General features: G+C 46.5%; 1 protein-coding gene across 1 annotated transcript in view; it reads left to right on the top strand.

Moving 5' to 3' along the window:
• Tmem178b (transmembrane protein 178B) overlaps positions 1 to 15,231 on the top strand; it is a 384,790-nt gene that overhangs the window by 337,859 nt on the left and 31,700 nt on the right. The window contains exon 3 of the mRNA XM_057770123.1: positions 659 to 796. Coding sequence (XP_057626106.1) covers positions 659 to 796 — 138 coding nt within the window. The remainder of the gene's footprint in view (positions 1 to 658; positions 797 to 15,231) is intronic.

Here is a 15,231-nt window from a genome sequence, read left to right as displayed (position 1 = left end):
AGAAAAGGCTGCACCAGGGCTCAGACTCAGGAAGGAAGAGGAGGCTCTTCCTCTGTTTCCAAGGTTTCAGGCAAAAACTAAGCCCCAAGAGCCAGCTTGGGATGGGGCTGAGGACCAGCCTCTCCCCTACCTGCCCCATTAGATTTTCACATGGGACTTGTCCCACAGTGCAGCAGACCCTGGGTTAAAGGACAGTGGGCCTGGTAGAGGCAGCCTGGCTGCAGAGACCCCGCTCTGCTCCAGTAGCCCATCTCCCCGCTCTCATCCTCTGATGCAGTTGTGACTAACGCAGCCACAACATCTGGACTTGCGCCCTTTCTTCCACTTATGGTTTTCCTTTTAGCAGTTGGCTCCATTCTCCACACAGGACTACAGACAGCACCTGCGTCTTAGGGGTGAGCTAGACCCACAGGAAGGGCAGCACTTGCCTGGCACAGATAAATTGAGCCAACAGCCACCAGGGATCACGTGCTTGCCCTGTGCTTAGGAACCCAGCTGCCATGGCACATTGCACAGAAGACAGTCCCCATCAGCGACTTTCCTGTAGAGGAGTCTGAATAGAAAGTGTCGCCGCCCGCGTCTCCCTGCCCCAGAATACATCTGACCCTATCCTGTCACAGCTCCTAAGACTAACTTCTTCCCTCCTGCTTCCTCACAGACCTGCGCAGAATGACGGCTGGCTTCATGGGCATGGCGGTGGCCATCATCCTCTTCGGCTGGATCATCGGTGTGCTGGGCTGCTGCTGGGACCGAGGCCTTATGCAGTATGTGGCAGGGCTTCTCTTCCTCATGGGAGGTAAGGCTGAAAGCTGCTGGTGGGGCGGGGGAGGCTGGGACGGTCCAGCGGGGAAGCCGTAAGAGGATAGAGCAGCGGAGCGTGGCTGGTAGGGTTCATTCCGCTCCCTCATCTCTTGGTTCATCAACAGTCTGTTCCTGTCACTTATTGACCACTATGCTGGCTGTTAGGGATATGAAAGGAAACAAGATACAGTCCTCAGTGTCTAGGGTTTGGGGGATCTCAGTGCTTAGATGGAAGGGAGACGGGGGCTATGACACCTACTTGACAGCAGTTGGGGACCTCAGACTTAGAAGCATAAAACCAGGATATGCTGGGCCTTTTACACTTCCATGTCCTGTATTTTAGTGTTAATCCCAGGAAGGAGGCATTTCTTCTCCAAAGGCCTGTGCTCGTCCTTGACTTATGGTTTAAAACAAGACAGCATTCGGGCAAGACTAGCTCCTCCCATTCCTGCTCCCTATACTTACACTGGGTCAGCCCAGTGGCCTGTAGCAGACTGTACATGGAGAGAACTGTGTAGTTATGAGGGACTCGGCTCTGGTCCAAGCAAAGTAAAAGCCTTCTCGCCATCTACACAGGCATCTTCCTTCCCTTTGAAGTCTCCTGGTTTGGGGGCTCAGCCTAGTGCTTACATTTTGGACTGCGTGAAACAGGTGGATGGGTGAATTCTGTGGAGTGAGTGTGGACAGACAGAACTGACATGCTTGTGGGATGAAGAGAAAATGAGGCCTGCAGGTGGAAGCAGACATCAGTCCGGCTTCAGGCATTGCACAGATGCTTGACTCCAGTCTCTTTCGTGCTGGTTTCTGAACCAAGGAGAGAAAGAGGAGTGGGCTGTGGGACTCTGTCTGCAGGTCAAGCTGAGGGATGGAGAAGCTTGTCCCTCGCCGTGTAGAGAGAGGCATCTGGGATGGGATAGGGGAGGCATAGGGGAGGGAGGGAGGGAGGGAAGGAGGGAGGGAGGGAGGGATGGAGGGAGAGAGGGAAGGAGGGAGGGAGGGCTATGCGGGAAGGACTTAGGCCCTGAAGTTTTGCTCTGTTCCTTGAAGCACAGCCTTTCTGTGCCAAACACGATACAGGCTTCCCATGGAGCTGGTACTTAGGGGACTCACTTGTCATCATAGTCAGGACGTTCCCATGTCAGAGCTGCCACGCCTGGGGCCCACACCTGTGGTTAAGGCAGAGGCTTGGAGAGTGAGAGGGCATGGTGGCTCTCTGATGGAGATTCTATATAGAGAAGCCACCATCCCCCTGCATACACTTATGTTCTGTGGGCTCCCCCTTTCTTCAGTGAAATGGGACCCAAATTCACTGATGTTTCTCACACCGTATTTTACCAGTACAGCCCCTTGGTTTCCCCTTTGTAATCCACCTTTTATGTGCTCCTCCAAAATATAAAATAAGGTAAAAAGTGAAGCATCTGTACCCTGTCTGTAGTGAGGCTGTGTCCTGTCTGTAGTGAGGCTGTGCCCTGTCTGTAGTGAGGCTGTGCCCTGTCTGTAGTGAGGCCGTATTCTGTTTGTAGTGAGCCTGTCTGAAGTAAGGTTGTATCCTATTCACAGTGAGGTCATACCCTGTTTGCTCTTTGGAGACAAAGAACAGACTCTGATGAGGAGCTTTCCTGGGGCTAGAGAGAGGTCTCCCGGGTATTCCAGAAAAGCTAAACAAACAGGTCTCAGACTGAGCTCCCAGGCAGGAGTCTTCCTGCTCTACTTCTTGCTGGCATTTGCTAAGGCTGGATGCTTTCTTCAATGGCCCTTCTCTTCGGGCGAGAACAAGGCTTAGAACCTGGGACCTTTCAACCCTGAAAGATTTTCATACGACTTCATTTAACTTGTAGACTAACACCAGAATGCCATTGGCTAGCTTATCTTTCCTAGACAGACCACAGGAGTAGAATTGAGTGATAATGGCTAAGCTGAAAGCTGTGCCTGCAGTGAGGGCAATGGGTTACCTCCCACTAGTGGAGACCTCAGGACAAAAGGCAAGAGGACAGAAGCGATGGGCTGGAGGGTGCCTGCAGCGCTGCCCTCCGACTGCTGGGACACCTCCAGGATAGGTGAGGAGCCACAAACTCCGTTCTGAAGACTGAATGAGTGAAGGCCTTGCTTTCTTCACCCCGCAGTCCTCACCCATTATGAGTCAGAACTTCTTGGAAAGCTTTGATTAAATGTTAATGCAGACCAATCAAGAACAACCCCACAGAGCTCCTCTGCAAATAGAGCCAAGAACCAGTGAGACAGATAAACTTGGAAGTCCTTCCAGCTCCCACCTTGTATGGTACCTGGGAACACACACACACATACACACACACACACACGCATGCATGCACATACACACACCTAGGCCTTTGTGACTGCTTGTTTAAGTTATAAAACAAGAGATAAGATGGTGCCCACAGGCCTCAGGAGCTGGGAGGCCTCCCCAAGCCCTGACTCCTGGGAGGCACACACATATCTGCCTTTCTTGGATACGTGATATGTATGTATCGTTAAAATGGCAAATCCATACTTGTGATGAAGTACTGGTGTGACAGGCAGCTTTGCAGCAGCCACTCTTCCCACAGCCACTTCCTGCTGATCAGAGTACAGTCCAGCTACACAGAGTCTAATTTATCCTCAGGTCACAAAGCCTTCTCTTCCCCCTGGAGGGGAGCTACTTAAAGCAACATACTACTAAATGAAGCTGGGGTGGGAAGGGAAGTGGTGTCCATACACTTTTTGGTACTATTTTTTCCCTGAACTACCAAGGGAGTTAATAACAAAGCTGTTGACTTCTCATCCCTTGAATGGTGGTGTTTTCTTTTGTGGAAGTTCTGCCATACCTTCTTCTCCAGCTAGCGTCCTCTGCAACTGGGAGAAACTCGGCTCTGGGAGGTCAGCATCCCAGGGCAACTATCGTGCTCTGACTCATGAAAATAAGTCATGTTTAGCTGGTCTTGTTAAAAACGTATGTGTTGGGAGGATATGGTTCAAAATCAGAGAGTGAATGCCTGGCCCTGCTCAGTTATCATGACTAAACTGAGGGACCAGACATGAACCCAGAAGAAATGTCTGGACCTATAGAACCCTACATGTCAGAGACATTATAAGATGAGCCTGTCCCAGAATCTGAAAAGTCTGTTCTCTGGGGGTCAATTCCCTATGCATGACCTGCCAAAGAACCTAGGGAATAAGCCACCTGTTCTAGTCACCTCCAAGACACAGCAGCACCGCCAGTCATTGAAACTGCTCAGATGGTTCCCAAATGTGACCTTATAGCCCTTTCTTGGGTATCTGTAGCTGCGCTGAGCCAGGTCCCTGGTGGTTGTATTGGGTTGGAAGCTAAGCAGGTAGTAACCAAAAGCAGTGGTATCTGGGACTGGCAAGATATGAGTAGGTAAATAGGAAGAAAGGGAAGATTCAGCAAGAAAGAAAAGATACCTTTGGGCTGGGAAGATGGCTCAGTCAGTGAAATGCTTGCTTTGCAAGCGTGGGGGTCAGAGGTCAGTCATCAGAGCCCATGTAAACAGACTAGGTGTGATGGTAAAAACTTGATATACCAGCCCCAGGAGACAGAGACAAGTGGCTTTCTGGGGTTCACCTGCCAGGTAGCCTAGTCTGACTGTGAAGTTCCAGGCCATTGAGAGACCTGTCTCAAAAAACAACATACACAGCTCCTGACAAATGACACAAAGGTTATACTCTGGAGTTACGTGCACACATATGTACATATACCTATACACTCACACATGCATGCATGTATACAACACACATGTGCACACATACATACTTGTACCTACACGCAAATATTTTTAAGTGGAGAAGTATATTTGGAGTCAAGATTCCAATGATTGAGTTCCTGGAAACTGGTGACTCTTAAGTGAAGCAATTCATCAAACATACTAGGCATGTTCTACATTTTAATCTTTTTAAATTTTTGTACTCTTTCACTTCTTGCCTAGATATGTGTTTTTATGAGTTATAAATATATAGTATATGCATTTATATTGTATATAAGTATGCAACTATATTATATATTAATATATAATATGTATTATATATTTAGCAAGGCCAAAATAAAGGCTAAAGAATTGTCTTCACATCCTCTCCCCTGTTCCAATAGTAAGATGGCCTCCATTGGGCACTTCTCTGGTCTATATCTGATTGTTTTGGAGATAAAGAGAGGTTGCCTCACACACTATATCATAACCACCCACAAACTGTTAAACGGATGTTCAAGCCAGAGGAAACTATTAATTAAGCAGACTAGCACTATTTGGCCCAGGAGGCTGGGGGTGGTGGGTAGGATCCAGCTTTCCTTTGGCAGCACCTCCACAGAAGATGTAGCCCAGATAGGCACAGCCCCACGTGGGTGCAAGGGACCATCGGAATGAATCATAGGGGGTATTCAGAGGCTCAGGAGCACGATAACACAGGGACAGACTGTGTGGCACAGGGGCACATGACCACTCTGCTCACATGTGACCCCTCTCTGGAAGCTTCTTAGGTACAAAGGTTTACAAAATGAGTTGGAATCCCTAGTCCATGCTCATAGCATCAAGAACCTTCCCACAGTCCTCTAGTAATAGCTGGAAGTCTTCCTTCCTCTCTACCGGCAGCCAGGGCTAAGGCTCCACCATCTAAACAGCACTGAAGTCCCTTACTGGCCACCCTGGCTCCACTATGGCTATACCTTTATCAATTCTGAACAGATCAGTTAGCATGAATCTTTTATCCTTTGAAATGTTCATTACTGTGTGTGTGCGTACATTCTGGCATATATGTAGACTAGAGGCTAACCCTGGGGAGTGGGTTCTTGCCACCACATGGATCCCAGGAATCCTCAGGTTGTCAGACTTGGTGACAAGTGCCTCCTCCCACTGCATCATCTTGCCATCCCAGCATAAATCGCTTACACTGTGAATCCCATATGCCAGTCAGCTCCTGTCACTAGTAATCTACTGACGTTCAGTTGAACTTAAAACCCAAACTCCTTACTTTGTTTGAAAGTCTCTGTATCCTGGCTGACCTTGCCTTTCTCGGCTCCCTTTCTGTTTCTTCCTGTGCATACACTCATGCCTCTCCAGTCCTACTGGCTACCTTTCTGTTCCAACACATACAAAGGTTTCTTCAGGCCCTGGAGCTGCCTGATATCTTTGACCAAGGAACAACTCATGGATATCTCTTTATTTAGGTTTAGATCCGTGCTTTGAGGTTCCCCCTCAGAGTCTCCTTGACTAGCAATTCAGTGAACACGCCAGGCGTGCTTTACAGTGCAATTAATTTAAATTTTGTTAGTGTGCCTCTTCTTTCTTTCCTTCCTTCCTCCTTCCCTCCCTTCCTCCCCCTTTATTTATTTATTTATTTGTTTGTTTGTTTGTTTTGGTTTTTGAGACAGGGTTTCTCTGTGTAGCTTTGGAGCCTGTCCTGGAACTTGTTCTGTAGACCAGGTTGACCTTGAACTCACAGAGATCCACCTGCCTCTGCCTCCCGGGTGTTGGGATTAAAGGCGTGCGCCACCACCGCCCTGCAAGTATGCCTCTTCTTGCCTAGATAGATATTATTTGGGGTTTTGTTGCTATTTTTTAACATTTATTATCTCATAGGTTCCTTGAGTAAGAATTCAAAAATCCAGCATAACAGGGGTCTCAGTTGAGGGTCTTAGAAACTGGGCTCATGTTTGTGGCTGGGTTCTCCTCTGAGTCTTAAGATCCTTGCCAGCGACACAGTGGTGATGATGGAATTCCTCTCCATGCAGGGGTAGAACCCATGGAAGCTTGTTTCTTCAAAACCACTAAAAGAGGCTCCCTGCTTTTTAGTAAATACTTAATTTTTAGAACACTTTTAGATTTAAGGAAAATTGAGAGCTGGTGAGATACAGTCAAGTCTGGTGACCTGTGTTCGATCCCTGGGACCTATAGGATGGAAGATGAGAACTAATTCCCACAGACTTTCCTCTGACTTCCACATGTGTGATGCGGTGTTCATGTGTGCATGTGCACAAGCATTAATTTTTAAAATTAATTTTTAAACTTGTGTAAGCATTATAAATAGTTAAGGTATCACATTCAGTCCATATACCAAGGTCTGATTTATGAAAATAAGTCATGTTCAGTTGGTCTTGTTAAAAACATATGAGTTGGGAAGGATATGTTTCAAGATCAGACCAGGCATTATTATTATGTTTTTATTAATATCGCTGTTTTATTGCGACACATCAGTTACAGTGGTTGAATGAATGTTGGTGCATTATTATTAACTATAGCTCATGGCTCATCCAGATCCCCTTAGGTTTATCTGGTGTCCTTTTCTGTTCCAGGATCCCATCCCTGGCACCAAGATGCATTCAATGCTGCTGTTTCTCTAGGTTTTTCTTGGCTGTGGCACCTCCCTAAATCTTCTTGGGTTTAGATGACCCTGGCAGTTTTAGAATATTGGTCAAGCATATTATAGATTTTGATTCTGGGAAGGGAGATCACAAAGGTAAAGGTCCATTGATATCTCATCATTTCAGCATGACTTGTACTCATGACTGCCAATGCTGCCCTGATCAATTGGAAGAGGTCGTGTTTCTCCACTGTAAATTATTTCCTCCCGTTTTTATGCTATATTCCTCTTGAAGAAGGAATGGGGTGCTAGGGTGGAAACACACCTGTAGGGTAGAGCAGCCACGGAACTAACTTGAAGTTATCCTAGATCGAGGATTTGCCTCTTGCGCTCCACATTTGATTCACTTGGTCACTCGCTTATATTGGTGTGGACCTGAGGGCATTGATTTTGTCGTTTGAATTATAGTCCAGTGCTGCTTCTCTTGGTCTCTCTATTCTGCCAGCCTTGGCGTTTGAGAAGTCTTCTAATTGGTTCTTGTGCCCTTTGACATACTCCAATATGTGGGGTTTTGTTTTCTGCTGTTTTGTGTTTGGTTAGCTCCTTGTTTGTACGCTGACTTTTGAACACCATGAGCTGCTCTAGGTCGCCTTGTGTGTTTTCTGCTCCCACCCTGCACAATCTTTCCGCTGAGCTCTGTTTCCTTTTATTAGATAATGACATTAGGAACTAAGATCTGGGGACTAGGTGTCTGGAATGAATTCTGTATTTGCTCCTTTCTCTGCCTTCTCTGATACCTATGCGCCATGGGCATGAGACCAGTCTGCCTTAGTTACAGAATGCCTCCCCTCAGGTATCTCCTGGGTCAAGAGCATGTCTTCAGCTTGATAAATAGCTGCAGAGCGACTGTGTTAGAAAAGCAAATTGTATATTTTGGTTTTGTGCAGCCATCTTCTAAAGCGCCCTGCCTTATCTGTAGCCCCTACTGTGACAGTAGCCCCTTTTATGGGACCTCACCCTCTTCTTCACATTTACCGAGCAGTACTGGAACCTATTTCCCATGTAACAAAACATCTTCAACTCCTTTAGGAAGCAGAATATGAAAGAAACCTGAATTAATGGATTTTCTGACCTTAACATGGAGTCCGGGAACCTTGGAAATAGAAAAAAACTTTAGACACCATCCAGCCAGACCCCTCCCCACCGTGGTTTAGATAAGAGTAGTCATATCGTGTTATCCTAGATCACCCAGCAGAAATGATCACTGGCAGAAATGAATCTTAATCCTAGACTGCGACACTGGCCTATATTCTTGTAGCCTAAACTGCTGCCTCTGGCCTGGGTACCCATGCTGAACATCTCTGTGTCTCATTGAACTACAGTTCTGTGCTTTTCAGCAAGTGCCAGTATCTCCACAATTTCTCTTCATGTCTTCTGCACACATCCCCAGCAAGGCTTCCTTTTCCCCCTTCTCAAATCACTTAGGAGGCATACAAAGGAGATGGGGACCAGAATTGGGGGCATGAATGGTAATTGGTGAAAGGAAACAGTTAAAGGTTCTTTTCATACCATCTGTGATTGCGTGACCTCTTCTACCTTGCCACCCCATGGGAGGAATGAAGAGAATTCTCTGGAGAAGCTCAAGCTATCAGTTTTGAATGACTGTTGTGATATATGAATCAGTGATGCCATGTGATGGGAATAGGTAGCCAACCGTGCATCAAGACCCCAGACACTCAGCACGATGCCCCTGTCTTCTGGCAGATGAAGGTCTTGCTTAAGGGCAGACATTCTGAAAACTTGAGTTTGGTGCGATGGTCAAAGGCTTAGGGATGTGTTCTGAACACTGCTTCATTCAGGAGCGAGGGTGATTTGAAGGAGTCCAGAAGCATTCATGTTTTCCCATCGGCCTTCTCTCCCAGCCTCTCACCATTTCCAGTCCCTAGCTCTGGCCTGCTTGGAAGCAGGCGTTCCTATAAAGTCAAGAGAGACACTAAATCTTAAGCTTCATGCCTCAGGTCATGACTTCAAAATTCATTGGTCAGAGAGGGAAGATACAAAGCAGAGGACCAGGTAAATTAGATATTCCAGGAAGAGAGAATAAATCCAATAAGCAAGTGACTTGGAAATATGCAAAGCTTATAATAAATGGTGGCTCTTACTATGATGTATGTGCTCTGAGAAAAGTCCATTTTCACAGGCAGAAGTGCACTCAGGGTCACCACAGCCAATCAGAAATAACTCTGGCCTAAAAGTCATACATTTATGCTGTTAGTCTGCTTTTGTAGTTTGATGTGAGCCTTCACTAGGACATCCCAGCTCTTCCCCAGACTCTCGGCCTTACAGTCTTTCAAAATCTCAAACAGATGTTTACAGTCTAGTTCACACCCAGAATGTTTTTCACCCCTTGCAAGGCACATACCTGAATATTTATTAGCATTTTATAATTACATTCAAAACATGTTCTTGAAGGGTCTATTTTGACAGCAAATGTCGCTTAGAGGAGGAGACACGTTGCCGGGAAGATTGGGAAATAACCTCCAGGTGTGCTTTATATAGAGCCTGTGGCCAGGGTGGCTCACTCTAGCAATCCAAGAAGCAGGAAGATTTCAGACCCCCAAGGGTTGTAGAATTGCCAGCAGGGCTGCCACTCCTGTCATAGATATTGGCCTCAGAAGAGAAAAGTAAGCTTTCCTGGCTATGCACACTGTGGTTGGTGATGGTCACACCAGGAGGCTCTATCACCTGCTCGCAAAGCACTCAAGAATGCTACCCTTCCATGGCCTGACTAAGACAGGGGAATACTTTAGTCTTGAATTTCAAAATAAAATGCTGGAACAGAATGGGGAAGGAGGTGGAAATGGGGGAGGTTGGTGAAGGCATCGAGAAAGTCGGTATGGGAATTCAGCCCTTACCTCTGGGATGTTCCCAGGCACACTTGCTCGTAGAAGTCACCTTCCATAGCCTGCTTCCTAACTGGGGGCCCAGAGTCCTTGCCTGGGAAACAGAGTCACCCAATAAAAAGAGATAATTATGGGTTTTTCGTGAAGATATAGTCCAGGACTAAAGAAACATTGAACTAGCCATGTGACATTGGGACATTCCTTATCTGCCTTTCATGCCTTGCTGCAATTTTCTCATCTATTAAAAAGAGCTAAAAATAGTTCTCACTTCAAACATTGCTGTGAGAATTAGAGTTAACTCATCTGGAGGACTTACAACAATGCCGGCCATTGTTCTCATAACAATTTTGATATTATTATTTTGACACAGATATTTCTTTTCTTAATTCGTTTTCACACTTTTATTATTTTTATGTGTATGGGTGTTTTACTTCATGTATGTTTGTATACAATATTTGTGCAGTGCCCACAGAGGTAGAAGAGAGAGTGTCAGATCCTCTGGAATTGAAGTTGCACATAGTTGTAAGCCACTATGGTTGGTTCTGGGTATTGAACCACCTTGGGCTTCTGGAAGAAAGAACAACCAGTGTTTTTAACTGCTGAGCCATCACTCCAGTCCTTGAGATATTTCTTTTTGAAATAACTACCTTCAGTGATGCTGGTCTCCTACCTCAGTGGCTTTATGTCATTGCTGCAGTACCACCAAGACACCTTATGGCATGTGCTGTGGAGATAGAAAAAAATGAATCCTCATACAGATAGTTCCTCTCAGTTTAATCCCTACCCTAGTCCCTCATTCCTTCATTCAGTAAATATCGAGTTCCTCCTATGTGCCACATACGGCTTACTTGGGATACAGAAGAGAAGCAGAGAAAGTTCGTGAAGCAAGCTCACATTCTAATTGGAAAGACAGAAAAATAGGCAAGTACTGTAATTACACAAACTGTGTTGGATGAAGAGAAGTGTGGAGTAAAATGAGAACAAGAAGAAGGAAGGGATGGGACATTACAGATACTGGAGAGCATGCAAGGCCTTTTAGCAATGGTGGGGGTGGGACAGGATCCTGTGTGAGGGGTGGTGGTGGTAGGCTCTAAGAAGACATGGGAAACATCATTCCTTACAAAAAGGACCCCAAGATGAACGAAGCACTTGGGATGGTGATGAAACTGTTAGGTCTAGAGAAACTAATCATGAGGATGATTGTGACGGTACAGAATGAGACAGAGACGGAGGTGATACCAAACAGGCAGACATCATTAAGGGCCTTTAAGGTCATGGCCAAAGACTTGATTTATTGAAGGGACAGTTTCCATTCCACCCGTCATATATCCATTGCACAGACATCCGGGAGTCTTCACCGGTTGACATTCAATATTGTATGAGTTTATCTGCTTCCCTACTGCTTTCTGGGATGTGTACTGTTGTTCTGGGGTGGCCAAGTTAGGCTTAGGGTGCTAACAGTGTGCTCCAGAAGTCATTGCAGTGTTATACATCCAAGAACCTCCCTCTGCACCGCTAGGGGCCCAACACAAAAATGAAACCTATGACCTCTTATGCAGACACCGAGAATTCAAGAGAGCATGTCCACAAAGCCATCTGGTTCTCCAGCATTGTCCAGAATATTCAAATGCCCTGTAATTGTAACAAAAGAATGTTTTGTTGCTAAGCCTCTAGGAAATCCTCTAAAAACGTATCTGTTCTCTAACCTGCTCTCAGCTTCCTTTCTCTACAATACAGACCAAGTCTGCTGTCGTGATGGCCGAATAAGCATCCTATGAGTCCCTTTTTGTATGTCCCAAGATGACTGCAGCTGTTAAAAAGGCAACCCATCAAGAAGAGAAAACTGATTCAGTTGCTTGTGCAGTAAGGGAGAAGACAACCTCACACATTCTGGTTGGACCACCAAAGTGAACTCAAATGTATTAATAACCAGAATCTTGGATTAAGGCATCTTTTCAATGTGGCATTTGATTAAAGCAGTGTAAGAATGGTGGCCCCAAGACTGAGTAAGAATAAGGATGTATCAAAATTGAAGGATACAGCCAGGGGAGGGTTTGGAGGTGAAAGATTCAAAGCATTTTAGGATGTACCAGATCTGTGGATGCTTTGAATGAAACACTTGATGTGTCTTTGGGGAGAAGTTTCTTTAATGAATAGTTAAATCGTTTTTGGGAGCAGGACAGCCCAGGAGCAGGGATAGCAAAGACACATTTATAACTATTATGAGGCCCAGTATTGGTTCTCAATATCCAGAATGATGGTGGGGTAACCAATTTTGCCCTTCTTCTCAGAGGATGGATAATTTCTCCATAGACCAGGGCCTTCCTCACTGGCCTTCTTGTACCAGCACAGAAATATCTCAGTTGGTGAATAAATATGGTCCAGGCTGGGACCGAGATAACCTATGATTTCATCTCTAAGTACCAAGCAAGAGTCTGCCTTTCCAGGCAGAAACGACACCACCACTGCATTGAATCTTGGGCCATGCCACACAATGAACTTTCCATAGACAGAGTATAGGATTAAGGACAGGCATGAGAAGAAGAGAGGCAGGGCACTAGGAAGACCCTTTCCTCTGATGGGTGGCTGTTGAGAAAGAACAGGTTGCTCTACCTACTCTTAGTGGAAGAGAAAGCCCCAGAATGCAGTGAAGATGCCACAGTGACAAGTTACCATGGAAACCTAGGAAGTCTAAAGCAACTTCAAAAGACTCCCTTCCTGTTGCTCTTCTGGCTTGTTCCTACAGAGATGGACACGTTTCAAGGAAAGGGAGGTTGTCACCCAAGCTCTAGTCCTTAAAACAAATCATAAATCAAAGAAAAATGACAATTTCTGAAGTAAATGGAGACCCATTGGGCTTAAAAGCTGCTCTGAGGAAACGGGGATGAGGGAGGGACGGGTGTGAAGTGAGAGGGTGGGTTCTCTCTCCTGTCCACTGGGAATGGAAGTGTCGAAGGGAGGCACAGATATGACCGTGAAGAAATTAAAGCCAGTGACAAGTGGCCCAAAAGAGCCAGGCTGGCTCATCTGTTCTTTTGTGGCTCCTGGTCATCCCCACTAATTGAGTGGCTGAGATGCACTGTGCATACCAAAGCCTGCAAAAGAGACTGACGGTAGCATACCAGACATTGGATCAACCAGACCAGACCCCATTAAGCAAGCCCCTGTGATAGATAAAGTACATCACCACTGGTGGGTAGAGTATTCAGACAGAATTTAGGGTCTCTTGCTCCCCATGCTACTGGAAATTTAGAGAACTGGCTGAAACTAGAGAGCTTTGGGGTAAGACCTGAAGGCAGCCCAGGCCTTGGATAACAACGTCCACCTTGGACTCAGAACTACATCTGCCCATCACTGTGGATAAAGTGGATGGATCAAAGCAAACCCAGTCTGTTTAGTAGTCCATACTGTTCCAGGACCTTGGGAGCCTAGGGGACAATGACTTTGGAAAGATTTTTAGGAGCTTGGCCCTGGAGGTCCACGTGGATTCTGCTCTGGTGGACAAACATCTTCATCTTGACAAAATTTGGATTGCTGGGATGGATGGCTAGTGTTTGTATTGTATTATGGTGTCAGAAAATAATTAGAAAATGAGTGTGGGGAGACTCGCCACATCCAAGACCCTCTCCTAGTATTTATTGTAGCTTGCTTATACCTCATATCCTGACTTGGGGCTTGGAAACATGTATACTCTATATGGATACTATCAAAAGGTCAAGATTATCCAACATGTGGGTATGCAAAGGCAAGCATCTATACTCCAGTGAACCATTTGAACCCACCAATGCTTGTTAGTCATCCAATAGACAACCAGCTATTAAGTACCTACTAAACTCTGCATCCTGTAGAAGATGTCTTAGTCAGGGTTATTATTGCTGTGATAAACACCATGACCAAAACAACTTGAGGGAGGAAAGGGTTTATTTGGCTTATACTTCCATATTGCTGTTTATCAAAGAAAATCAGGACAGGGACTCATACAGGCCATAAACCTGGAGGCAGGAGCTGATACAGAGACCAAGGAGGAGTTCTACTTCCTGGCTTGCTCAACCTGCTTTGTTATAGAACCCGGGGTCACCACCAACTTAGGGATGAAACCACCCACAAAGGGCTGGCCCTTCCTCTGAGAAAATGCCCGACAGGTTCGCCCGCATCCTGATCTTATGCAGGCATTTTCTCAATTGAGGCTCCCTTCTCTCACTAGCCAAGTACTACTTTACAGTTTGTAGGGCTTTAAAGGCAGGGTTGGGTCTCATTTGAACTTCAGGAGGCACAGAGGGTAAACGGGAAGTGGAGCAACTGCACTGGGGCTAACGCGATCACACTGGGGCTAACGTGACCGCACTGGGGCTAACGCGACCGCACTGGGGCTAATGCGATCACACTGGGGCTAACGTGACCGCACTGGGGCTAACGCGACCGCACTGGGGCTAATGCGATCACGCGATCACACTGGGGCTAACGTGACCACACTGGGGCTAACGTGACCGCACTGGGGCTAACGCGATCACCATTCAGAGTTCAGACATGGTCTTTTCCCGTCTGCAAGCAGCCTTTAAGGTCAGCATTACCACCCTCTCTTTGTAGATCAGCTTGGAGAGCCCTCGAACTAGCTGAGAATTTGTGTGGTCAAGTCAATGGCGGAGCCTTATAATGTCTTCAGACTATTGGGTCTTCTTCCTTCTGTGTTCCTACCTGGGGCAGGAGAAAAGGAAAGGTACAGGGGAGGGGAGGCATCTGGGATGAGGAAATGGACCTGCAGCCTTCAGCAGCAGGCCAGACACTGAAGAATACATGACATCCATCCACCTGAGGGTCCCCCTCCACTCTCACCAGCCAGAAGCGAGAGGTTTGCTTCCCATGGGATAGTAGGAGGAGTCCCTTCTGCCACCAGAGTGTGTCGCCAGTAATGTCAAGTCGAGATGCAGCGAAGGTCACCTGGGGTGAGAATCCAAATTAAAATTCTGTGACTGGAGTCAGTCTGAGCCTTCACACAGCTGTCTCCCCTCCCTTGGAAAATGCTGTGTGCCTCGCAGGGCTGTTACGAGAATGAAATGCTTTGCTGCGTGAAATGCTAAGGCCCTGCCGGCCACCTCGTGAGCCCTTCAGTCATGGATGTGGAAGTGCTCACTCGGTCACCAGCCCCAATATTCTTGGCAGTTCCCAGCCCTTGCTGAAAGAGTTTAAGGGTGTTGCCCGAGGACACATAGTTCCTGGAGCT

The sequence above is a fragment of the Chionomys nivalis genome, chromosome 1, assembly GCF_950005125.1.
Source record: "Chionomys nivalis chromosome 1, mChiNiv1.1, whole genome shotgun sequence".
Taxonomy (NCBI): Eukaryota; Metazoa; Chordata; class Mammalia; order Rodentia; family Cricetidae; genus Chionomys; species Chionomys nivalis.
The sequence above is the reverse complement of the archived record's forward strand: the minus strand, read 5'-3'. Positions and strand labels throughout refer to the sequence as shown.